The 25100-nt window shown below is 42.7% G+C and overlaps 1 protein-coding gene across 27 annotated transcripts in view; it reads left to right on the top strand.

Moving 5' to 3' along the window:
* The window catches only part of dst (dystonin), a 140151-nt gene that overhangs the window by 104894 nt on the left and 10157 nt on the right, over positions 1 to 25100 (top strand). For 22 of the 27 annotated variants that reach the window (XM_078160562.1, XM_078160581.1, XM_078160561.1 and 19 more), the window contains 37 exons: positions 1610 to 1771; positions 1977 to 2147; positions 2437 to 2603; positions 4173 to 4332; positions 4550 to 4876; positions 5037 to 5121; positions 6700 to 6941; positions 7075 to 7281; positions 7430 to 7549; positions 7675 to 7782; positions 7869 to 8087; positions 8170 to 8373; positions 9155 to 9386; positions 9891 to 10117; positions 10462 to 10584; positions 10696 to 10797; positions 11410 to 11511; positions 11809 to 11982; positions 12410 to 12565; positions 12716 to 12913; positions 13541 to 13669; positions 15532 to 15702; positions 16883 to 17038; positions 18509 to 18715; positions 18991 to 19110; positions 19715 to 19884; positions 20619 to 20778; positions 21342 to 21536; positions 21618 to 21746; positions 22039 to 22182; positions 22368 to 22556; positions 23070 to 23199; positions 23392 to 23555; positions 23669 to 23831; positions 23922 to 24076; positions 24166 to 24240; positions 24441 to 24458. In XM_078160562.1, coding sequence (XP_078016688.1) covers positions 1610 to 1771; positions 1977 to 2147; positions 2437 to 2603; positions 4173 to 4332; positions 4550 to 4876; positions 5037 to 5121; positions 6700 to 6941; positions 7075 to 7281; positions 7430 to 7549; positions 7675 to 7782; positions 7869 to 8087; positions 8170 to 8373; positions 9155 to 9386; positions 9891 to 10117; positions 10462 to 10584; positions 10696 to 10797; positions 11410 to 11511; positions 11809 to 11982; positions 12410 to 12565; positions 12716 to 12913; positions 13541 to 13669; positions 15532 to 15702; positions 16883 to 17038; positions 18509 to 18715; positions 18991 to 19110; positions 19715 to 19884; positions 20619 to 20778; positions 21342 to 21536; positions 21618 to 21746; positions 22039 to 22182; positions 22368 to 22556; positions 23070 to 23199; positions 23392 to 23555; positions 23669 to 23831; positions 23922 to 24076; positions 24166 to 24240; positions 24441 to 24458 — 5961 coding nt within the window. The remainder of the gene's footprint in view (positions 1 to 1609; positions 1772 to 1976; positions 2148 to 2436; positions 2604 to 4172; positions 4333 to 4549; positions 4877 to 5036; positions 5122 to 6699; positions 6942 to 7074; positions 7282 to 7429; positions 7550 to 7674; positions 7783 to 7868; positions 8088 to 8169; positions 8374 to 9154; positions 9387 to 9890; positions 10118 to 10461; positions 10585 to 10695; positions 10798 to 11409; positions 11512 to 11808; positions 11983 to 12409; positions 12566 to 12715; positions 12914 to 13540; positions 13670 to 15531; positions 15703 to 16882; positions 17039 to 18508; positions 18716 to 18990; positions 19111 to 19714; positions 19885 to 20618; positions 20779 to 21341; positions 21537 to 21617; positions 21747 to 22038; positions 22183 to 22367; positions 22557 to 23069; positions 23200 to 23391; positions 23556 to 23668; positions 23832 to 23921; positions 24077 to 24165; positions 24241 to 24440; positions 24459 to 25100) is intronic. The other 5 variants (XM_078160578.1, XM_078160574.1, XM_078160571.1 and 2 more) reach the window with 1 other exon arrangement.

Here is a 25100-nt window from a genome sequence, read left to right as displayed (position 1 = left end):
AGTGCTGCCGAAGTCGCGTCTCCAGGGAGGAGAGAAGAAGGATCATCCGCATCACAGACGTTCATGGCGGACTTTTGCCCCAACTAATTTGGGGGAGTATGTGAGCCGCAGTGGCACCTTGTGCTCCGGGAGTGCTGAGAGGCCGGGGCTGATCAATGGCAGGAGAGGGCAGAGTATGACCAGCTCGCTGACATCTGAAGAAGACTCGGGTCTGTACAGCCCGACTGTTGAGAGGGAGCGACATGCTCATAGATCCCACAAAAGAGCAGGGCCCGGCACCAGGAGCCTCTCATCTTCAGAGGCGATGCATATGTCCGGGGACCTGAGAACTGGGCGATCTCTTAGCTCAGGGCAGGAGGAGTTTCCTTTCTCACCTGCGAGGGACAACCGGTCTCTTTACCACAGCAGCAGCTTGGTCCAGGAGCTGCGACAAACAGAATCTGGTGTGGTGGATCTAAACGAAAAGGACTCCCTCAGCAATGGAGAATACAAACACTCCACCGGGAGGTCATCCTCAGGGTCAGCCTCCAGGACTCAAAACGAAAGCTCTGGGTGGCGTTCAAGGACTTTAACAGACTATGATGAGCTGTCCACTGCCGAGCTGTTGGAGGATGTGTCATGTCAGGGCGACTGTGAGTTGGTCAGTGTGGTGGTGACACAGCCTGAGACGTATGGAAACTCTGTAACTCTACCCATAGAGAGCCGCCAGCACACAAAACCATGTACTGTCCAACAAGGAGCGTCCAAGTACAACATGGAGGAGCTGGAGGAGTTTTTGCAATCAGTGGAGGCCTGTCTGCCTAAAAGTTTACAGACGTTCCAGCATGCAGGAGAGCAGGAGATAGAGGCCTTACTGAGTGCCATCGCCGCGTGTCCTGAAATGGACCCGATGGGTTATTTCTCCCCACAGGTGCCCAAAAATAGCCTCTTTCTTCATTTTGGAGTCTTTTCTGAGTTCGTTAGCTGGTCCAGCACATTTCACGAGATCATATGCCTCTTTATGAGTTTTTCACAGTTGCTGGCTTGATATTTTTCTATCCGATCACATCATGAGTTTTGCTCATGAGCTCAGCCATGAAGTCGGTCTGTGTGATTGTGCACAGCTGTGTTGCAACTGTTAATTCTGCTTTTCTAGAAGCTGCTGACTGTCTAGAGAGTTGTTTATGTCAGCTGGATTTTTAACCCCAAAACCGAGGTGGTGTCGTGGCGATGGTGCCTCTAGATTTGGTAACTTCCCGGCATCATTTTGGACTTTTTCCTATTAAATCTTGATCTAAATCATCCAATTTTAAAGATGTTTATTGTTAAATTTTTGATATGTTTCAAAGAACAGGTGTGTGTACAGCTATGTAACACAAAATGATTTTTAGACGACATGACAGGGAGCAATAAATTGTGATAAAACTCACTGAAAAGGGGAATTGTTCAGTATGAGTCAAGTACTTAATTTGGTCTATTTACACAAAATGTAATAAAACTAATGCCTCATGAAATCCCTGCTTTTTACAACTTGAACAGTAATCAAGTTGGTTTAATGAACCTTTTGATAAGACTGATGGAATTGTGAACATTGTGAACATTTACCGTGATTTGTTTCATTTGTATGTAGGCCTTCCAGAAAGAGGACATTGATCCGTTACAGACACAGCTTCAAGACATCAGCTCCCTCGGCCAGAGCCTAATCCAGAACGCAACCAAAGGCACCAGCACCAAGAAGCTTGAGGATGACCTGGAGGAAGTCAACACAAAGTGGAATACCCTCAATAAAAAGGTTATTTGTTTTATACTCCCTGTCTGACTGGTTTAGCTTTGCTTTTAAATAGTGGTTATTAATGAAACCATTGAGAAGTATCGTGTGTGTAATGAGTCATCCGCTCTTAGTATTTGTTATAGTGCTGTTCTTTGATGAGCTACTGGGTGCAGTTTGAAGTTGGCTTTTAAACAGGTGACCTCTATGTTTGCCATGTGGTTTGCAGATTGCTGAGCGTTCAGCCCAGCTGCACGAAGCCCTGTTGCATTGTGGGAGATTCCAGGATGCTCTTGAGTCACTGCTCAGCTGGCTGACTGACACAGAGGAGCTCATTGCCAATCAAAAACCTCCGTCTGCAGAGTTCAAAGTGGTCAAGGCACAGATACAAGAGCAGAAAGTAAGCCGGTCTCACATGGTACAAACACATAAACACACACACACACTTCAGTTCTATTTTAATCTTTCCACCTCAACGCTAGAAAATCCACACAACGTTATTACTTTGCCATTCATCTTATTTAATTGACATCCATTGTTAAACTTGAGTGTGGTACACAAAGCTTCTCCTTTAACGGCCACTTAATTTGTGCCCGTTAGATTTACTGTTTTTCACCACCAAGCAATGCTCGTGGTCAGAGCATGTTAAAGGCGCCCAATAACTCTCCTCCTTTGTTTGCCTTTGACAGCTCTTACAGAGACTGCTGGATGACAGAAAGCCAACAGTGGAGCTGATAAAAAAGGAAGGAGAGAAGGTTGCAGAGCTGGCAGAGTCTGTGGATAAAGACAAGGTTGCAAAAGAGATCGAATGCCTGGGGCAGAGGTGGGACACTCTGCTCAAGAAGGCTGAAAACAGGTCTGTATAAAACACCTGTAATGGTAAACCTCCTTGTTAATGCAAAGCGTCAGTGCGGTTAAGAATTAAATGTTCCTGATGAAAAGTTTTCCTAAGAATCAAAGCACTGTTTTTCCCCATAATTGAATTTGTGTTTTTGCCTTGATTTAGATCCGGGTATATTCAAAACTTCATAAGAATGTCAGACTCCTAAAGTCAGCTTTACTTTCCTCCACATGAGCTTAAAGGACTAGTTCAACAAATTAGATGGAAGGATCGATACCTGCCTAATGTTTGTACTGTAAATATGAAACTAGTTGGGAGCACAAAGGAAACAAGGAGAAACAGCCTGCCTGTCTCTTTCCAAAGGTATTAAGATCCACGCCCTGGCACCAGCACGAGATATAAAATGCTAATTGATGAGATTAAGAGGTGCCTGTATGCAGATTTTGTTACCTTTGGATGTTGCCAGGCTAGCTGTTTCCCCCTGTTTCCAGTCTTTTTGCAAAGCTAAGCTAACTGGCTGCTGGAGATAGGGTAGCTTTGTGCAGACTGTACAGACATGAGGGTGATATCAGTCTTCTCTTCTAAAGGCCCAGACACACCCAACTGACATCAAAGAATTGGTTGCAACAAAGGCTGACTGTTGCTTGTGTCTCGGCCAAAAAGTTACCCTGACCACACTGCAAAGACTACAGCTCAAAACCAGCTAGAACGCAAAGATAGTCTGTATTCGTCATTCAAAAAGGGAGACTGACAGGACAGATTCAAGACTCTAGCTAGCCAGTTAACACGTTAACACAACCTGATGTTGAAAGAACAAATGATATTTACTGTGTAAGAGAACAGTAACATAACCAATTACAAACCATTTTTGCTTAAGAGCTCAATACAGATTTTTTTTTTTTTAGCCAAAATAATGTTTGTTTCGATCTCACGCCCTCTTGACTTGAGCCGTTTCTTTCTTTTTCTCACTTAATTTTTTTTCTTGTGCACTGAGCTGAACCGCCAATCAGAGTGATTTCTCTCAACAACGGGCTCCGATGGCTCAGACACCGATTAAACATGCTGAATCGGCCCAAAAAAAAAACAAGCTGACAAAGGCCCAAAGTGCTAATAGTGCAGGACACACCGCAAATACAGGGGCAACAGATGCTCACTGAGGGCCCCACATTGACTGCCGGCTGATTGTTGGCTTGGTTTGTCAGGGTCCTAACTCTCTCAGTCCATTTCCAGAAATGTTGGACTATTCCTTTAAATGTTGCCAATGAAAGTTTGCCAAGTCTTTCCATTTTTTTTTTTTTTTTGGCCTAATTTTGTGTTTTGCGTTGGTTTGGATCCGGGAGTATTTGAAACTTAAGACTGTAAAACTCCCAAATTCACTTCTTCTTTCCTCCAAGTGAATAAAGAGAGGTCAGTTTTGAAGGGTCAGGCTACTATGCAGAGCAAACCTAGAGCTACCTTATATTTCTCTCAGCTCAAGTTCAGAAAAGAGCTGTAAAACATTATAAGGTCCAAACATTTCCCCAAAACACATTTTTTATAGGTTTCTTCTTTCTTCTTCTGTTACTATCTGCATAAATGTCTCAGGCACAAGCAACTAGAGAGCATCTTAGTGGTCACTCAGCAGTTCCACGAGACCCTGGAGCCCCTGAGCGAGTGGCTCGCCGCTACAGAGAAACACCTCGCCAACTCTGAACCCATCGGCACTGAGACGTCTAAGCTGGAAGATCAGATCTCTCAGCATAAGGTAATATTCATCACCTCACATCATTACCATGTGTTTTTATGGCACAATCACTTCTGTCCAGCTGAATTCACTTTTATTCATTTTGCTCGTTACTTTGAGTTTGTGCTTTTCATTATTTCCCCTTCCGTTTTTCATTAACTTTCATATTTTTGTTTTATGTGTGTGTTTTCTGTTTGTATCACATTTCCTTGGTTTGTTTCCCATCCCCCGTGGTCAGGCCTTAGAGGAGGAGATTATGAATCACAGTAAAGACCTGTTACAGGCTGTCAGTCTGGGTCAGATGCTCAAAACTGTGAGCTCAGTCGAAGAAAAGGAGTTTGTTCAGTCCAAACTGGACGCCACCCAGGCCGGTTACATAGAGCTCCAGGAGCGATGCAGGAGGAAAGCCGAGATGCTGCAGCAGGCTCTGGCAAACGCCCAGCTCTTTGGAGAGGATGAGGTGGCCCTCATGAACTGGCTCAACGAAGTGCACACGAAGCTGGGCGAAGTGTCCGTGGCTGACTACAAAGTAGATGTTCTTGAAAAGCAACTGGCAGAACAACGGGTATACACTCCTCCTCAGGCCATACATTATGTTTTTCCTTCATTTAAGTTGCATCCTTTATGTTTCACTTGATTTAAGTCATTTCTGTGTCGTACTTTGTTTACAGTAGAAAGTTTCTTGTCACTCCGAATGACTTTCTAAGATTGTGTTTTCCTTATAGGCACTGCAAAGTGATATTGAGTTGAGGAAGAAGAATGTTGACCAAGCCATCTCTAATGGGATGGAGCTTCTGAAACAAACAACAGGCATGTCTGACTCATCACTCTCCTTTCACAATTCATGCACTTTCATCTCAGCAAACAGTTGTGTCTTTGTGACACATCATCAAAAGATTTTTGGCCTTATTAGGCAGCGGCTCAACAAAGTCTTTATCAAATTCATAAATGACTAACATTGTTGTTCAGAAGTTCTTTGAGGCTTATGAAAGTGACATTTTTTGCTTTCTTACTGAGAGTTAAATGAGAAGATGCCACCGTCTATGTTGTCGCAGTGAAGACTAGAGAAGACTTCAGGAAGTTGCTTGGATGAGAAATAGTCTGGCACGTTACCTATGTAAAACCAAAATGTGTTGTTTGTTCACTTTGTTTTTTGCACACAATAACAAATGAGATATAACATGGTAGTGAGCTTTAGAGGTGCTTGTAAGCATATTTAGCCAAGCTAGCTGTTTCCCCTCTGTTTACAGTCTTTATGCTTAAATAAGCTAACTGGCCACATCGACCTTCTCACCTAACTGTCAGCAAGAAAGCAAATAAGCTATTTCCCAAAACTTAAAACTCTTTCTTAAGAAGCTGTATCCGACATTCAGAGCATGTTTATGATCCAGAGTCTGGTCTTTGATTGCTTGCACACAGTTCTCAACATGGAGAGGGCTGAGCCGACGGCCAGCAGCTAACATTGCTAACAGTGAGAGCAATGGTAACAACGGCAACAGTGCTGGCAGAGTTAATGATGCTAACCTGGGGGGAAACTGAAGGGTGGGTGTTGCACTTTTGCAATGATGCTGTTTCACAACCGCGGGTCAGGATGGCATTATCAGCAGTAACCATCGTATGAGTGCTGTGTAGAGCGACGGCGATTAGCTAGCCAGCCAGACAGTCTGCCACAACAACTAACAGAGAAGCTTGGATTACAACACACACAGAGGAAGCGTGAGTTCAGTCTCTGCTCAGGACCCCATTACTCTATTATATCTTTACATAGTAAATTTTTGTTTGGTGCTATATTAATGCTCTGAATGTTACAGCTAATTGTAAAATGGTGTAAACCAGTGGTTCCCAACTGGTCCAGTCACAGGGGCCAGATTTCTCCTTAGCCATTTCAAGGTCCACACAGTTTAATACATTCAATGTCATACTTGCCCTTAGCAATGTGTTTGATCTCATTTGCTGTCTCTGTCAAGTGGCTGTCTGTTAGTCACTCACTCTACAGCTGGAAACACTTGAAAATAAAAGCTCTGTGTTGGAAATACACTGTACTTAAAAATTTTGACACATGTGCGAGTCACTCGCGGTCCAGTCAGAATGGACCCACGACTAGCTTTTGGACCACGACCCATCGCTTGGGAACCAATGGTGTAAAACATGCAGTTGGTTGTAAGCATGCATTCTTTTTTATTTTGGATGTTCCAAGATATATGACATTTAAATTTGTGGCCTCAAGCATAATGTTGTCTCAAATACATCACTGACAGAATTTCTGCAGGATGCTGCATACATGAATCTGTCTCTGTGTTAAGACAACTGAACAGCATACTGTACTTCCCCTCACTAAAGCAGAAATACAAAACTTGAATCAATGTATAATTTACTTTCTATTTATAGGTGATGAGGTGGTTGTGATCCAAGGCAAGCTGGATGGAATAAAAGCAAAGTATGCTGAGATCAACTCCATGAGTGATGGCGTTTTGAAGACATTGGAACGGGTTTTGAGTCTGTCCACTAAGCTGCAGCATACTCATGAGGACCTGAGCTCATGGCTCGAGAAAGTGGAGGCTGAGGTCAGCGCTTTTGCTGATCAGGAGCCAGTGGGCGAACAGCTCGTATATGCACAAAACAGGCAGAGGGTAAGAGTGTTGACAATAAAATACAATCTTTAACATAAAGTACCTCTAACAGTCAGTGAACTGCTTTATAAAAACAGGTCTGTGTATTCATTATGCTGCTTATGTTTTCTTAATGTCATGTCATCATGTCCAGGCCTTGTTGAAGGAAAGCAAAGACCAAAAACCAGTCATGGACAAGCTGAATGAGTTGAGCAGCTCTCTTCTGGATCTGATCCCTTGGCACACTCGTGAGGGTCTGGACAAACTGGTGACAGAGGATAATGAGCGGTACAGAGCCGTGTGCGACACCGTCACCCAGCAGGTCGACCAGATCAACGCTGATATACTCAAGTCACAGCAGGTAAACTGATAAACAGCTTTTTCTCCTTTGGCTTTTCTCCTGTGTTTTTTTCCCTATTTTAAGTGTTCCCCTTCTACTTTAATTTCCGTATTTAATTAGGAGTTGTTTTCAGCGACGGAAAATGTCAATGATCTCTGTCTGTTTCCAGTTTGAACAGGCTGCAGACACCGAACTCTCCTGGCTGACCGAAGCTGAGGGGAAGTTGCAGTCGATGGGCGAGATCAGGCTGGAGCAGGATCAAACCACAGCCCAGCTCCAAGCACAGAAGGTTAGCCTATCATACTGTATGTGTGTGTGTGTGTGTGTGTGTGTGTATGGTTAGACTACAAAGTACAGTAAACACAGCGGCTTGTTTTGTAACGCCCAGCCCAACTCACTCTACCGGTTTTCCAGATCTTCTCCATGGACATCATGAGGCACAAAGATGCTGTGGATAATATTGTGAAAACAGGAAAGGCCATAATGAACAGCAAAAACCCAGAGGAGAAAGAAATCTTGAAGGTGTTATCAAATTTCCAATTTGAAATGGGTAATTATTCATTTAGCATGTGCACATGAGTAAAAGGACCTTCTTGGTTTTTCATCAGGCTCGGACCGAGACACTCTTGGAGAAGTACGGCGTCGTCAGTCAGCTGAACTCTGAGCGCTGTCTGCAGCTGGAGCGAGCCCAGTCTCTGGCCAGTCAGTTCTGGGAGACCTATGAGGAGATGTGGCCGTGGCTCCAGGAAACCTTGAGCACCTTCAGCCAGCTGCCTCCACCTTCAATCGAGTATGAAACACTCAGGCAGCAGCAAGAGGAGCTCAGGGTAAGATGCCAACAGAAGCAGGTGTCCAGTACAATACTTTTATTTGAGCAATGAAAAACCTAATGTGTCATATCCTCTCCAGCAAATGCGAGAACTGATTGCCGAACACAAGCCTCACATTGACAAGATGAATAAGACCGGGCCTCAGCTGCTTGAGATCAGCCCGGTAGAGGGAGTGCCTATCAGAGAGAAGTACACCGCCACAGACCAACTCTACACTAAACTCAAGGCTGATGTCAAGCAGAGAGCTGCGACTCTGGATGAATCCATCTCCAAATCCACCCAGGTGAGCAGCATTTATTCACTGGGTTGTTCTAAGGCAACGTTTCTTGCCTTTTTTTATATGTATATTTGAAATATTCAATTTAATGTCATAATAAAGTTAAAAGAACCGTCTACTTCCTATCATGGTCCCCGTCATGTCTATCCATGATAAAATTCGGAAGAAATTCAATTTTTAAATGTTGACTATCAGCCAATGAAGGTCCAGTGTGTAGGATTAAGGGGCATATATAGGCAGAAATGAAAAATAAAATAAAAAACATGCATTTTATTTGGTGTATTATCACCTAAAGGTAGGAATCCTCATATTTTCGTTACCTTAGAATGAGCTGTTTACATCTACATAAGGAGCGGGTCCCTATTTATGGAGATTGCCATGATGTACTGCCATGTTTCTACAGTAGCCCAGAACAGACAAACCAAACACTGGGTCTAGACAGGGCCATTTACGTATTCCCATCGGCCACAGTAGTTAGCAGCCCCTCCATGATGAGCCAAACAGCATAGGAAAAACATTGATTTTAACATGTAACGGCTTTATTCAGTGTTTTTACTGGGTTAAGTCACCGGGTCACTTTGTTTTGGAGAGAAATAAACCTCTGTGGATAATTCGTCTCCCAGTAAAAACCTCCTGAACCTCTGGATCTTGAGTGTTCAGAGAGAAAAAGTTAGCAAACATTAGCTAGTGCTCGGCTAGTGGCCGTCTGCAATGAGCTGAATGAGTGAGATTGTTGTATAAAGTATAATTACAAACTGAGGTGTTTCCTCTCTTCATTCTCCTCCAGTTCCACGATAAAATTGACCCGATGCTGGAATCCCTGGAGCGGATCGCTGAGCGCCTGCGGCAGCCTCCGTCCATCTCAGTGGAGGTGGAGAAGATCAAGGAGCAGATTACTGAAAATAAAGCTGTTTCTGTGGATTTGGAGAAGCTGCAGCCCTCTTATGAGACACTGAGGCAGCGGGGCGAGGAGATGATCGCACGATCCGAAGGAGCAGACAAGGACATATCTGCCAAAGGTATGGTATATGTTATATCATCTTATTTGTTTGACTTTATTCCCTTTCTTTTTTTATTTTACTGAATCCAGTTACAAGTGTCATACCATAATAGGGCTTTAGGCCGATTATAAGAAGTAATAAGACAAATAGTTTAATGAAAAGTCAACAGTAGGAAAACTATCAGAGGCCAGATCTTTAATTCTCCACCTATCAAAACATGTGCAATCACTCTTGAAATCCTTGGATTTAGGTCTTAGTTTGAGTGTTGGAACAGACGTTTTTGTTCGCTGGATTGCGAAAGCTTTCCTCCAGGTGTGGCTTTAATGGGGATGCCATTCTTTTTTTAGGTACACGGAAAAAATCAAAGCACTAAATAGTTTCTCATAAAACCTGTGAATGTGTAAGATGTGTTCCCGAGAGCTCACAGCTGATGAACACAGGTCGATTGTTGTTGTCTGCTGTTTGTAGCCCACATTTTATGGTAATTGATTTATTTATTTATTATTTATTTTCCACCACAAGTTGTACAAGACAAACTGGACCAGATGGTGTTCCTCTGGAACGACATCCAGGCCTTGATGGAGGAGCGGGAGGCGAAGCTGCTGGATGTGATGGACCTTGCAGACAAGTTCTGGTGCGACCACTGTGCTCTCATCGTCACCATCAAAGACAGTCAGGACCTGCTGAAAGAGCTGGAGGAGCCTGGAGTCGATCCCTCGGTTGTCAAACAGCAGCAGGAGTTTGTCGAGGTAGACAGATCTCCAAAATAAAACTATTGAAATGACCAGTGGGTAATTAAGACTTAAGGAGGACTTCTTTCAGGGGCTAGATCCTTTTAACTCTTCCACTCCAACCTAACAACATATCATTGGCTTAAACACAAAGAACAAGGGCCTGTGATACAGGCAGAGTCATAAATGGCGCAACACGAGCTCCTAAAATCAGATTTTAAAAAAATCACAATCCATCGCCTTTTTTATAGTATCATGATATATCGCAGTATATTGAATCGTAACCCCTGTATTGTGATATGTAATGTATTACCAGATTCTTGCCAAGTCCTGATCTATTTGTTTGCTATTTGTTTCTGCAGGGATTCAAAGAGGAGATCGATGGGCTGCAGGAAGAGCTTGACGTGGTTCAAAACCAGGGTGCAGAGCTGTTGACTGCCTGCGGGGAACCTGATAAACCTGTGATAAAGAAAAGTCTTGATGAGGTAACAGATAACACTCAAAATCATCTTTACAAAGACAGTTTCTTTATACTTGTGTGTCAGTTTCTTTGCCTGCATATGGCTTGTGGTGAAGTACTGGTGTCGTTTTTCCAGGTGAACTCAGCGTGGGAAAATCTCAATAAGACCTGGAAGGAGAGAGTGGAGAGACTGGAAGAAGCCATGCAGGCTGCTGTGCAGTTTCAGGATGGCCTGCAGGTACTTTGATCTTCGCTTTGTTGTATTTAAAGGGAATCATGAATGAAATGAGGTGTGACACAGTAAGATGTTCTCTAAATTCTGATGTTACTCATCAAACAGACTTTTTCATTACTGTTATTTATTATTTGTCTTCATTGTAGAACTTATAATAGAGTAAACTTGCTCACTGAGACGTATACATGTGTTTGGGAGTTAAAGACACTTAGGCAGACCGCCAGATTTTACATGAAACCACAGATTACAGTGCTTTTTTTATTGCACTTGAATGAAGTGATGCAACAGTTTATGAGAGACCTATTAATTATGAAACAATAAACACCGACCACAGTGCTTCACTATATTTAGCTCAAAGTTTGCCTCGAGTGTATAAAGTTCTGCTAACATGAAAGATGTTTTCATGCCGGGGAAGGAAGAGTCCTCTTCACGCCTGCTTTAAGGATCACACTCCTCTAAGATGATTTTCATTTTTAGTGTTTGTTTGTCAGCCGTATAGCTTTACTGCAGACTAGCTGTAAGATTCAGGGCATAACATGACACTAGATGTGAAATATGACTCCCTGTGCACTAAGCTTTTCTCACAGTAACAATGGTTTCCCACGCTGTGCGCAGGGTATGTTTGACTGGGTGGATATTCTGGAGAACAAACTGGATTCGATGTCACCCGTAGGCACAGACCTGGAAACTGTCAAGCAGCAGATTGTAGAACTCAAGGTAAAGTGTGAGATTTGTTTTTATGAATAATCTTCTTCTCCTCTTTAACTTTACTGCAGCATCCACTGTTACAGCACCTCTGTCATGTAACAGCTGTGTTTATGTTCAGTGATTCATAACCTGCTCTCGTTAGTACAAAAGCTTTAGAAAAAATAGCTTTATAAAGTAGTCACAATGTCTTTGATGTACATTAAGACAAATCTAGTGCTGAAAGGACGTAGTCAGTAGGGCCAGATGTAATACCTACAAAGCTTTGTACTTCTGTTGACTGACTGGGTGTACCAATATGTGTTTCAGGAGTTCAAAGGAGAGGCGTACCAGCTACAGATTGAGATGGAGCGCTTGAACCACCAGGCAGGCCTCCTGCTGAAGAAGGTGACAGAGGAGGCTGATCGCTGCGCAATCCAGGAGCCGATGTCTGAGCTCAAGATGCTGTGGGACAACTTGGACGAGAAGATCATCAGCCGACAGGTGAGAAAAGGGAAAGAGGGAGGGTGGAGGAAGAGCTTCATTTCAAAATTAAAAGTTTTACTGTACATCCAAATTTTTGTCTTTTTTTGTATTTTTATAAATTTTGTTTTGTTTCTTTTGTTATAGTTTGTTTTTGTCGCTGAATTGAGGGGAGATCCGTTGTATAAGCCTACATAAAAAGAAATCATGGCTAATTTATATTTTGCAGTTCGGAAATGAATCTATTTACACCATTCAGTGTGGCTGTTAATACAATATATAATAAGTCTCTATGGGTTGTATTTATATCATACCTCTACAGCTCCTATTGGACTAGCAAACAGACTCAACAATGGATCAATCAGGCTGTAAAATGTGTTGTGTTGTATGCATGTCATGTGCTTTTGCGTGCTGCAATATCGAATGGTTTAATCTGTCATTAATCCAGCACAAACTGGAGGGAGGCCTTCTGGCACTGGGCCAGTTCCAGCACGCACTGGACGAGCTTCTGGCCTGGATGAGCCACACCGAGGAGCTGCTCAATGACCAGAGGAAGACCGGAGGAGACCCCAAAGCCATCGAGATAGAGCTTGCCAAGCATCATGTACGACAAAAGATATCTTTTTTCCATTCAAATTCAGTGTTACATTTCATTTAATCCATAGAAACAGAAGAAGGCAGTTGAATCATCGTCCTTTTGTTTTATAGTTAATTCCAAAATGAACTTTGGCTATCCAATGAACTATCTCCACAGGTTCTCCAGAATGACGTGTTGGCTCACAAGGCAACAGTCGAGACAGTCAATAAGGCCGGTAATGATCTGGTGGAGTCCACAGCTGGAGAGGAAGCTTCAGGTCTGCAGAGCAAACTGGAGAATCTAAACCAGCGGTGGAAAGCCATCCTGGAGAAGACAGAGCAGAGAAAGCAACAGCTGGAGAGCTCTCTGCTTCAGGTATTAAAATCGTTTTCATCACAACTTAATGGCCTCATTTGTCATTTTTCATTGTTTAATAAGCTGTGATTGATTCTTTTCTCCCAGGGGAGCGATTAAGTTATGTCAAAGTCATAAATTGTTTTTGGAGGAGTGATCCTTATCGCTGCCCCCTCCTCATTCCTTTTCTATTCATAACTTTGACCTTTAGCGGGGTGCTTTGATGTGAGAGGGGAAGAAACAAAAATATGTCCTGGATTTAGATTTTATTGAAGAAATATTTGAAAAGTTTCTCCAAAAAATACAAAATCTGTTCCAGGTTGAGACTGTTTTATAGATGAGAGGATTTATCAGAAAGGAAGTGCCAAAAAATCCTGTCAAAGGATTTATTTGGTAGCCAGTTAATTTACAAAGTTTAACAGTTTTAAAAGTTAATTTAACATAAAAGCAGCACCTTCTTATCTTGCAATTTTTTTATTAACATTTCAGGCTTCTTAATTTGTGCTGCTGAATACCACAGATAGTCACTTCTCGCCAAATGAATCTAAGGAATTAATAACTCAGACATCCTCCTGTCTGAGCCGTAGGTTGCTAACAATGAGTGTGTGTGACACCTTTTGTCCTGACTCAGGTTGTATTGTGTTGTAGGCCCAAGGTTTCCATGGTGAGATAGAAGATATGCAGCAATGGCTGAAAGACACAGAACGTCAGCTGTTGGCATCAAAGGCTGTGGGAGGCTTACCAGACACGGCCCGGGAGCAGCTTAACGCCCATCTGGTATGTGTTTAACAATATGAAAGGCCGCATACAGATGGCAGGCTTGTAAGGAGACGACGATGTCTTTTCTGTGTTTTATCTGAAGTGTGAAAATTAAATGACACTGCAAAGTACACTACTTGCATCCCCCTGCAGAAAACGACAAAAAGCCTTTAAAGTGTTTCAAATTGATTAAGCCGTGTCAGGCTATAATGAATTTAGGAATGTTTCCCGTCTTTGTTTTCCTTCTCTCTAATGGAGAAACCCAAGACACTTTCACAACAAACTCTCCCTGAAGGAGCATCAGTAGTGACATTTTATGGAACCAAAAACAGAGGGATTACTGGTGGGAACATGCCCCTGAGAGCCTAATTCTTTCACCATTTTTGGACTAGATTTGGGCTAACACAAAAATAAAGTGCACTGACTGGTTCCTTACATGCACATCAGACACTTCAGACTCTTATATTGTTATCCAAAATTAAAGCAGAGGCATCATTACAGAAACTTCCTAAGCTTTTTATTGAATATTATTACATTACCTCACTTTGGGATTACGAGATTTAGGATTTTGGGCATTACAGAAACATGTTTTCTGACTGCATTCATAGGGGAAAAATCCTATCTTATCTTAGGATAAGAAATTAGCTATTACAGAATCATCTTAACTTAGAATATTGCCAAAAATGGCAACAGCAGTGTTTTTAGGTCTTTATGACAGTGACAATGAAGATGGCAAACATGAACATCGATAAGAGGGCTGTTCAAACTGTATAATGATGCTTAAAACTTTGACCATGTGTTAATGGGTTTATATCAGCTGCCAAGATGATTCATTTTTAATTGGACTGTCATGCTATATGTGGTTTTAGAGAGGCCTACAAGGAGGCATTGTTGTCTGCCAGTGGCAACAAGTGAGAGCTCTTTTTATTATGGCTCGAGTAGGCTACTGGTACTAATCAAAGATACAGGCATGACAGGCCGATTGAAGAATCAAATTTACAGTTAAAAGCCCTGTTTGCACAGGACTTATGTGACCTGGGCACCTCTCGTGTTTTGTCAAAATTGCAGAGGTTGTCTGTGGTCTTAATCACATACAAATCTGCCATGGAAGTAAAAATTCAACTGCAAATAACCTACCATATTTCACCAAATGAGAATGAGAATAGTCCCATGCGAATGGGCATCTCTATGATTTGGGGTGGTATATAGGTTTTCTGTTTTCCCTGCCCCTGGTTTCCGCCTCTTTCCCAGTGGAGAATTATGGAGGCTGCATTGGCAATTATGAATGAATGTTTTGACAGCATTTTGGATGCAGGAGCTCTTGTCGCTACACAGCATTCATCAGGAAAGCAAAATCTCGAAAGACGATAAGAAAGATCACGTGTGGTAAAATCTGTTTATTTATCCCAATTTTTTTGAAAAAGAAAAGAAAAACAAAGGGGGTTAACACTGTACGTCACTGCTAGTAGTGCTGTCTGATGTTTCTGTGTTGTGTAGAGTGGAGTTACAAATGACTGCGTATCATACCATGGGGAAAATATCAGACTTTTCTTATCTTGTGTGAAGGTGCTGCACAAAACTCAGATGTGGGAGGGTTGTTTCAACTTCACTTAAGGTCCCCAGGTGATACTAGTCCAGTGTAAAAAGGGCTATAGTTGAGATTTCTTTAGTTAGGATAAGAGGTCTGAGATAGGATAGAACACAGCCATGAGTTTGGAAATTGCCTCTGTAGTAGAAAGATTTTTCCTATCTTTGAAACTCAAGTTAAGATAGGACAAGCAGTCGGGATATTTTCCTGTAATGAGGCCCCAGAGCTGTAATGTAGTCCGTTTGACGAAAGCATCGCTCCCCTCATGTCTTTGTGTCTTGTTTTCTTGCAGGAGTTGTGTTCTGCCTTCGAGGTGAAGGAGGAGTTATATCAGGAGCTGATGAACAAGGGCCACCAGCTGCTCGCCTTAACACCCGAGGGTCCAGACAGCAACACAGAGCAGGACCTCGCCAACCTGAAGGACAAATGGGAATCGGTGCAGGGGAAGGTCACTGAGAGAAAGGTATGGAGTTAAGAGTTGCGGTGAAGCTGCGTTGCTCTCAGTTTAATGATTCACAACTTGAGCTTTAGGTCTCAGTGAGAGATCTTTGACATACACTTGAGCCATGACTCTGTATGTGTAAGCCTCTAATCCTGGTGCTGATAATGAATGGTGTCAGGACAGCGTGCTGGCAGGGACACACAGGATGCGGTTTACGGTGTAGATCACAGCAGGCAAGTTACCATCTGAGTCAGCGTGGAACAACTGCGGTCTCGTCTCGTGTGTTTCCACAGTGAGCAGTTGACAAGTGCATAAAATAAATAATCGAGCTAAGCTAATAATTGAGCCAAAATAAAGACTCATCAGTCACTGTGTTGCTCTTTTGGAAATCTTATTTATGTGTTATGCCTTTGTGGCATTTTCTCACTTTTGTTGCTACGATAAATAAACATCATTTTACATCACAAAAAGAGAGCTAAATCTTCTCTCCTTTACCGCTCTCACTCCAGATATGGAGCTGCTCATTCTGGCTGCTTAAGAGTTTGCTTTTGCTTCCTATTTACTTTGGTCCAGTTCCCAGGAATTCAAAGTCTGGTAAATCTTAGAGCCGCACAGAGTTTGCAGCTGCTGGCCAAACTCTCCTCAGCAATGTGACACTTCTCTGGTCTAGTGAGTCGAAACCAAGACTTTATTCAAATAATAAAATAAGTAGAGACGACTACACTGCAGTTCCATATTTAGCAAGACTCTCAACATGACCCACAATGCATGAGAGGAACACATTATTAAACCCTCATCAGGTTTGTAATGTCATTAACGCAGCGTTTACAGTCATGTGATGAGTCCCGGCTGTAGCAAATGGATGTTTTCCAGCGATGGAGTCACCGTGGATGTTTCTCTCATTCAATTAAAAGCTCATCATTCCCCTCTCTGCTCCACCACCAGCCTCTCCAGAGATGTTAACTTCCCCTGTTTAAACAGAGGTCATGTTCAGCACAATTGAAGTGTAATTGTGTGTGTGTGTGTGTGTGTGTGTGTGTGTCCCCCCCCCCCCCCCCCGCCCCCCGTCTTTATCTAGTGTTGTGGCAACCAAGCATTTTGTTTCCAGCATCATGATACAGGTTATAATTGTGATCTGTTTAGAGAGAAAGGATTATTTCCATCGCTACAAATGGAGCCTGATGATGTGTCCTGTCTGCAGGTGAAACTAGAAGAAGCCTTGACGCTGGCCACGGATTTCCACAACTCTCTGCAGGACTTCATCAACTGGCTGACCCAGGCTGAGCAGACGCTGAACATGGTTTCCCCCGCTTCCCTCATACTGGAGACCATCATGTTTCAGATTGATGAGCATAAGGTAATGTTTGTACAGAGACACGGCCTCTAAAGTGAAATGAAATGCTGATGACATGATTTATTTTTTTTTAATGTTTGCACATGACTGCTGTTACTGGCTTTTTTTCCTGATGCTAAGTGGAAGCGTTTTATGCTGTGTCTGTTAGCCAACATCAACTTAAAGGAATCTTTGCAGCTTTAAATCCTAACAACGTCGGTAAAATGTGTAAATGAACTGTGGTAAACTTCCCCGCATCTTGCCAGGGCCCAGATCTCCCTGCTCATTTGCCAGCGGATTGTTGCTGGCTCTTGGGGTCTTGAACTCCAGATTGTACTTCCTCATTTTTGGCAGCCCTCCGCCATCACAGACCAAGCCCCTAGGAATAGTGCCGGACTTTAAAGCCAATTTACATAATAGCCAAAAGTGGAATTACACCGTCTGGGTCCGTCAAGTGATGCCATGAGGCCCAAAAAGAGTTTTTCGCATAGACTTCCATCGTAAAAGAGATGTCTGTAAATCAGTGGATAAATTTTTTTTTTACATCAGAGCCTGTCCAAAATGACTTGTTTCTCGATTCGAATTTTAGAAGTTAGCCACTCAGCCGCCCTCGGCCTGCTGTAAGTCTGTAGTGTGCTGTCTGTGTGGGCCCCATAATGTGGAAGATCTACTGTAACGTCATGCAGTGGAAACAGAGCACTAAGCAACTTTTATCGGAATGAACGGGGGCTGGTCTTCAGTGTGACCACGTCTCTTAATACATCCATGCCACGGACACAAAAATTATAGAAGCAGATCAGACTGTGAAGCTAAACAGTGCTGATCAAATAGAAACCATGATTATGTCACTGTGTCGTCTTTTTGTCACCTAAAATGTCTTCAGAAACATATTTTAGTGCACTGTTTGGCTGTAATATGAGAATTTGTGAAAAGGGAGCACGACAGAAGCCACACAGTTTCCTGTATTGAAATACGGAGGCTGAAAATACTGACATCAAACAGTAAAACTAAGCAGTGCTGATCAAATATGAACCAAGTTTCTGTTTGTGTGTTGCCTGTTTCTTGCCTCAAATGTTTTCAGAAACATATTTTAGTGTACTGTTAACCTGTAATTTGAGATTGTTTGGTACATACTGTTTTTCCGACAAGCAACTTGCATTCGTCACCCCCCAGCGGGAGTGTTTATTTATAGGTTTTCTATTTCATAAACAAAACAAATGTCACAGTCTTTTTTCTCTGTCTTCATTGGTCATATAGCAACAGTTTCAAAAATATTAGTGTCATTTTGCATCGACAGCCGAGTCTTGTGAAAAGACCACCGTTCCAGCAGTGAAGTTCTTCATTAATGACTCCATCTGTTGCATCATGTAGAACAAAGCTCATTAGCACATCAATGAGATGAATCACATTACCTCCGCTGTCAATTAAAAAGCCTGTTCCCCCTTTTGATACTATAACAGCTGACCTAAAGCTCTCTCCTCTCGCTCTGTGCAGATGTTTGTGACAGAGGTGAACTCCCACAGGGAACACATCATTGACCTGGACAAGACAGGAACACATTTGAAGTACTTCAGCCAGAAACAGGATGTGGTCCTGATCAAGAACCTGCTGCTCAGCGTGCAAGGCCGCTGGGAGAAGCTGGTGCAGCGGTCTGTTGAGCGAGGGCGTCTGCTGGATGACGCCAGGAAGAGGGCCAAACAGGTACTGATATGTGCATATTTATACTGGTTTGAATGAGGCTTTGGTTCACTGCTGTTGGGACTTTTTTATTATCTTTGGAAAGCTCTGGAAATAGTATATTAATCCTGTTTCATATTCTGTCTGCATCTTATTACAGTGTTTTCATTAGTGTGACCCCTTTCTGTTCTCTGGGCCTGAAAAGTTAATCATTTGAACATTTAACAGGACTCGGCCATTAATCAAGTGAAATCATACCTTCTTCAAAATGCTTTGTTTGTTTCTTTATCCTTCATTAGTTCCATGAGACTTGGAATAAACTGATGGAATGGCTGGACGAATCCGAGAAGACTCTGGACTCGGAGGTGGAAATTGCCAACGATCCAGACAAAATCAAGACGCAGCTGGCGCAGCACAAGGTGACTGCGAGTCGTCTTATCATGATTTATTACCAGGAAAAGAATGAAAGTTGACATAACCAAGCACCTTTTGGCAGTAGTTTCATTCATTTTTGCATCCAAACTATTTTTAAGTCAGAATAATGAGACAGCTGTTTAAACGCCATGTTTACTGCGTGATATATGAGTGTTGGACGTAGAAGATTCCAACAGCAAAATCTATTTATGGGACTTACAGTATATACAGAATGCATTAGTCGTGCATTTGCTTGCGTTACAGAAAGTCCTGTCTTGTTGTCTCTGCAGTGTTATGCAGGGATATTGTGCTAATCCTATCATAATCCTGGGATGGACCAAATGTATCATGAGTGACCTTGCTTTTGGATACTTTTAATCTCTGTGAAGCAGTGGCTCTGGAGTTTTGACCTCTTTTTTTGTTTCCCTCACAGAATACAGTCTCCTTAATCCCAAAACACACACATACAGATTAGGATCTGACATGCCGATAGTATTAAGGAGAAAATCTGAGAAGGATCACTGTAACCCTGTGCACAATCCACTAAACTTGACTATTGTCTGCTTGTTCATTTTCCCAATTTTCTTTTACAATGTTTCTCAAACACAGGAGTTCCAAAAAGCTGTGGGCAGCAAACACTCTGTGTATGACACCACCATTCGAACAGGGCGGGCGCTGAAGGACAAGACCTCCCTTCAGGATGATAATCAGAAGCTGGACGACATGCTGAGTGAGCTGAGGGATAAATGGGACACTGTTTGTGGCAAGTCAGTGGAACGGTAAGGATACATCTTCTTGCATTTGTTGCTGTATTTTACATCATAAACTACTATCCAGACTGTTTGTAGTAAGATTATTCACTCGCTTTTTAAGGGCACCTATTATGCTCTTCCTTATTTTTCTGTCATATATATATATTTATATATACTCTTACAATGTTGGGTGTATATATTAACCATGGCCAAAGTTTTAAATAATGAGGTAAATGTGTAAAATGAATCCCTATGAGCAAAAACCTCAGGCTTCAGACTGTTTGAATACTCTGTTTCCAATGATGTTTTTCTACTTCAACACAAACCGATGTCAGCTCTTGATGGATTTGGTTGTATGCTTATCTGTTCCAGGCACGCACTGCAAGTGTTTACATCACGTAGACGCTACATGCTAATGTCAGAAAAACATGTAATCTCTGTTGCCAGTGTTGTAAATTTCTCTCCCGCCTGCTGGAACATGTCCAATTGTGTTAGAAGCTTTTATTGGTGATTTTAAACAGGAGAAAGTTCCACTATAGTCAGTCCCCTCGACCAATCATAGCAGAGGGCATTTTCAGGAGGGCGGCTTAGAAAGATGGGCGCTAAATTGAGCTTCTCAGACAGAGGGTGAATACAGCTGTCCAGCACAGACAGTATGAGGAAAATAAAGTGTTTCTTGAACCTTAAAGCATGTAAACATGAGCAGAAACCCAAAAGTATGAACCTGAAAATGACCACTTTTCATTCATGCTCTGCTGCAGACAAAACAAGTTGGAGGAGGCCCTGTTGTTCTCCGGCCAGTTCACAGATGCTCTCCAGGCTCTCATCGACTGGCTGTACAGAGTGGAGCCTCAGCTGGCTGAGGACCAGCCCGTACATGGAGACATAGACCTCGTTCTCAACCTGATAGACAACCACAAGGTAGGCGACAATACCAGACCACATAACAGCACGACCCAAAGCTGTGTTGCTCTGCAAGTTGAACACAGGTCAAAGACGTCTTTAGTGGCAGCATCGAAACCCAACTTCAGAAGTTTAGAAGTTTTCACTGCTGCATGGACACCACCCTCTCTTTTTATCACTCATTGTTTCTCGTCACAATAGGAAACAAAGGACACTTAAACCTCACCAGGGTTGGACTATTAATTCAAACAACAAAAGCACTAGCATTGGAGTACCTTTCCACTGAGAGTCCCTGTTCTTTGAAGTTTTTCTTTCCCGCAGGCATGTCTGGAAAACTGATGTTATTGTTTGCTCATCTGCAATGTTGTCATCAATAATAACTGCACGACATCAGCAACACAAGTGCTCTGTTTTTTGTTTCACCAACAGCTGTGACTGTGACCAAAGTTGTAATCCACAAGTAGAATTCCCCTCTGTTTTTTCTCACTGAAGTTATAAATAGCAGAAATATGCTTGAATCTTATAATAGTAAGCATGTTATCTGTGGGTTTATATTGTACTTATCTGATTGGCTGCCGCAGGTTTTCCAGAAGGAGCTGGGAAAGAGGACAGTGAGCGTTCAGGCCCTCAAACGTTCAGCCCGGGAGCTGATCGAGAGCAGTCATGATGACTCGTCCTGGGTCAAAGTCCAGATGCAGGAGCTGAGCACTCGCTGGGAGACGGTGTGCAACCTCTCGGTGTCCAAACAGGCGCGGCTGGAGCAGGCCCTGTGTCAGGTACTGTCGAGCACCTACAGACTTTAAATAAAAGGTATAATGAATCTGTGAACCTGACCGATTTGTGTCCTGTGGCTGCAGGCTGAGGAGTTTCACTCGACTGTTCATATCCTGCTGGAGTGGCTGGCTGAGGCGGAGCAGAGTTTGCGTTTCCATGGCAGCCTGCCTGATGATGAGGAGGCTCTGCAAGCACTTATTGAACAACACAAGGCAAGCAACACATTTATCTTTTGCTTCATCTTGACTGAAACTTGTTTTAATAAAGACATTTAACATGTTGACATCTTTTTGTACTTTGCTTGATTCTGTAATTGCAGCATGTCTAAAAGTACGTGCCATGTCATCTTTCATGCCAAAACGCAATCTTGCAGATATTTTACTTAGCAATGATTTCATCTTATTGAACAAGCTCTGCCTTGCTTAGACATCGAAACGACTTCATGAGCAATCCTTCAATTATCCAACCATAAATCTAAACTCGCTCCCATTTGCTGTGTTTTAGGAGTTCATGAAGAAACTGGAGGAAAAGCGAGTGGCTCTAAATAAAGCAACCAGTATGGGGGAGGCGATTCTGGTCATCTGCCACCCAGACTCTATCACAACCATCAAACACTGGAACACCATCATTAAAGCCCGGTTTGAAGAGGTCAGTTCACAGCTGCATACACGCCTTTCATACCCACACATACGACCGAGCACACAATTTGAATGCTTCAAGCTACAAAGGCACAAGACTTCCTCAAAATTTACATTTTGTGGTGGCACGTGTGTGCCTCTTCACACAAAAGGAATTGCTGTGTGTGAGTAATGTGTGTGATGTTACTGTTACAGGTGCAGGCTTGGGCCAGGCAGCACCAGCAGCGGCTGGCCACGGCCCTCACTGAGCTGTTGGCCACTCAGGAGCTGCTGGAGAATCTGCTGACCTGGCTACAGTGGGCCGAGACCAACCTCAACGATAAGGACAAGGAGCAGCTGCCGCAAGAGCTCGAGGAGGTCAAAGGCCTCATAGCAGAGCACCAGGTAAACTAAACCTGCAGATATAAAGAATCCTAGTGTAGTTTTCAGTCTCTTAAAGGAATTCTTAATCCCCTAAATTTGTATATCAATTAATTGCCCCGTTTTAAGTGGAATTTGAATAAAACTTTGATTTTTTAGCATAGATAAGTTTCGATTTTAGTTCAGTTCCTCGTTGGAAAGGGCTGTCTGTTTGAGAAGTACTGAGGATACAGGATAAATGAGACTTTTACGGATTATACTGCACAGATTGTTTGAGAGTTTGTATTTGGATATTTTTGACATAGTTTTGCTGTTGTTAAATGTTGACCCCTATTATTTCAATTCATCTCGAATTTTCTTGATTCACCGCGACGGCATGCACAGTATGGATTCAATGTAACACAGGTGAATTATTGATATACATGTTGCCATTTGGGGGGTTAAGTATTTCTTTAAACCGTTACATTTTATTTACAGTAGCTGACTGTAGGTGTACATGAACCAAACTGGAGGCATACATGTTGCTTTTCCCTGCAGGCATTCATGGAGGAAATGACCAGGAAGCAACCCGATGTTGACAAAATCACCAAGACACACAAAAGGAAGGCTGCTGTGGAACCCCCAGTCCAGTCACAGATCCCCGTGCTCGAAAAAGGAAGAACTGGAAGTACGTATCCCACAAATACCCCTCAGAGAGCGTGACCTGAGCCATCTGGCCCAGTGTTTAGTCACTGCAGGGTGACTCCACATCCTCATCTTGTCCATTTTAACACCTGGAATGATGTCATCGCTAATATATTCCTCCTCATTACATGGTGTGAGCACAGTCACTGTGAAGGTTTTTGTCTCTCACCAACAGGAAAACGTTCTCCCACACAAACGATGTATGCGTCAGCAACGCAGCCTCCCATTGAAACCAAGAACCCCCGGGTTAACCTGCTGGTCACTAAGTGGCAGCACGTGTGGCTGCTGGCTTTGGACAGAAGGAGGAAACTCAATGATGCTTTGGACAGACTGGAGGAGGTAATCAAACACTAAGTTTTTACACACACCTGCTCTCAGTATAATTGCAAGCATTTTTTCTGAAAATTTGTCCTTTTCTGGCTGATATCACCCCCTGTTTTTTTCCTATGCAGTTGAAGGAGTTTGCCAACTTTGACTTTGATGTGTGGCGGAAGCGCTACATGCGCTGGATGAACCATAAAAAGTCTCGTGTCATGGACTTTTTCCGCCGCATTGACAAAGATCAAGATGGCAAGGTGACCCGACAGGAGTTCATAGAGGGCATCCTCTCCTCCAGTAAGTGGCCAACATACAAACTCACAACTGAACAGCATGTACCCCAGCCAGCAATGCTCATTTCATAACACTTTAATTACTCTTTAATAGAATTCCCCACCAGCCGTCTGGAGATGAGCGCTGTGGCAGACATATTTGACAGAGACGGTGACGGCTACATTGACTACTACGAGTTTGTGGCAGCTCTTCATCCCAACAAGGACGCTTACAAACCACTAACAGATGCTGACAAAATAGAAGATGAGGTTATTTGAACTCCCATGCCCAGAATTTTGAAATAAAAATCTAGATGTGTTGAGGAATTATGGTTCAATAATATGTTGTCTGTTTGTAGGTAACACGACAAGTAGCGAAATGTAAATGTCCAAAACGATTCCAAGTGGAGCAAATAGGTGCCAACAAGTACCGGGTAAGCAGATTTTAATTTCTTACACTCACAAAAATAGCAAATGTTTCAACAATTACAAGCAATTGCATAATTATAAAATGTTTTAAATACGAGCAGCTCAATTTCACAGAGAGGTAAGTGCTGCAAAAAGTGTCAGTGCAAACCAATACATGGTAAAAACTTTAACCTCTCTTTATTTTTATTGTTCCTCACATCACCAGTTCTACCTTGGAAACCAGGTACATGTGAAAGCCCTCTTCTGTTTTTACCCTTCTGTTCTGTGCCTTATCAAGCCTTATGTCCTTTTTCATTTACCATGTTTGCTTTCCAATTAACACTCTCTGCCCAGACTCCTGGCTGATGTTTACAGACTGAAACTCAGAAGTAGAAATAAAGATCTATGGCCTTTTGATTTAATCCATAAGGAACGCTGGCCTAAAATGTGTTTTCAGTCCAGCGTAAAATTTTGTTTAAAATGACAAATGAAGGCCCTGTATTTAAAGGAGCAGTGTGTAGGATGTAGTGGCATCTAGTGGTGAGCTTTGCAGATTGCAACCAACTGAAACTTCTCCCATGTGCTAAGCGTGAGCTCCTGGTTAGGATTCCTGAAGTGCTTTTTTTGTTCAGGAGGTTTTTAGCGGGAGGTGAACTATCTGCAGAGGTCAGTGTTTCTCCGACACTATTTAGCTGGTTGCAGACAGGCTGCTAGCCCAGTCTGCGAATGTGTGCTCACCTTTTTTCTCTCATAATTTAAGATTCAGCCATTCAGGAGGTTTTTACTGGGAGCCGAACTATCCGCAGAGGTCTCTTCCTATCCAAAACTAACAGCCACAGTGATTTAAATCAGTGAAAACACAGAATAGAGCAGTTACGTGTTAAAA

The sequence above is a fragment of the Epinephelus lanceolatus genome, chromosome 17 (genome assembly GCF_041903045.1).
Source record: "Epinephelus lanceolatus isolate andai-2023 chromosome 17, ASM4190304v1, whole genome shotgun sequence".
Taxonomy (NCBI): domain Eukaryota; kingdom Metazoa; phylum Chordata; class Actinopteri; order Perciformes; family Serranidae; genus Epinephelus; species Epinephelus lanceolatus.
The sequence above is the reverse complement of the archived record's forward strand: the minus strand, read 5'-3'. Positions and strand labels throughout refer to the sequence as shown.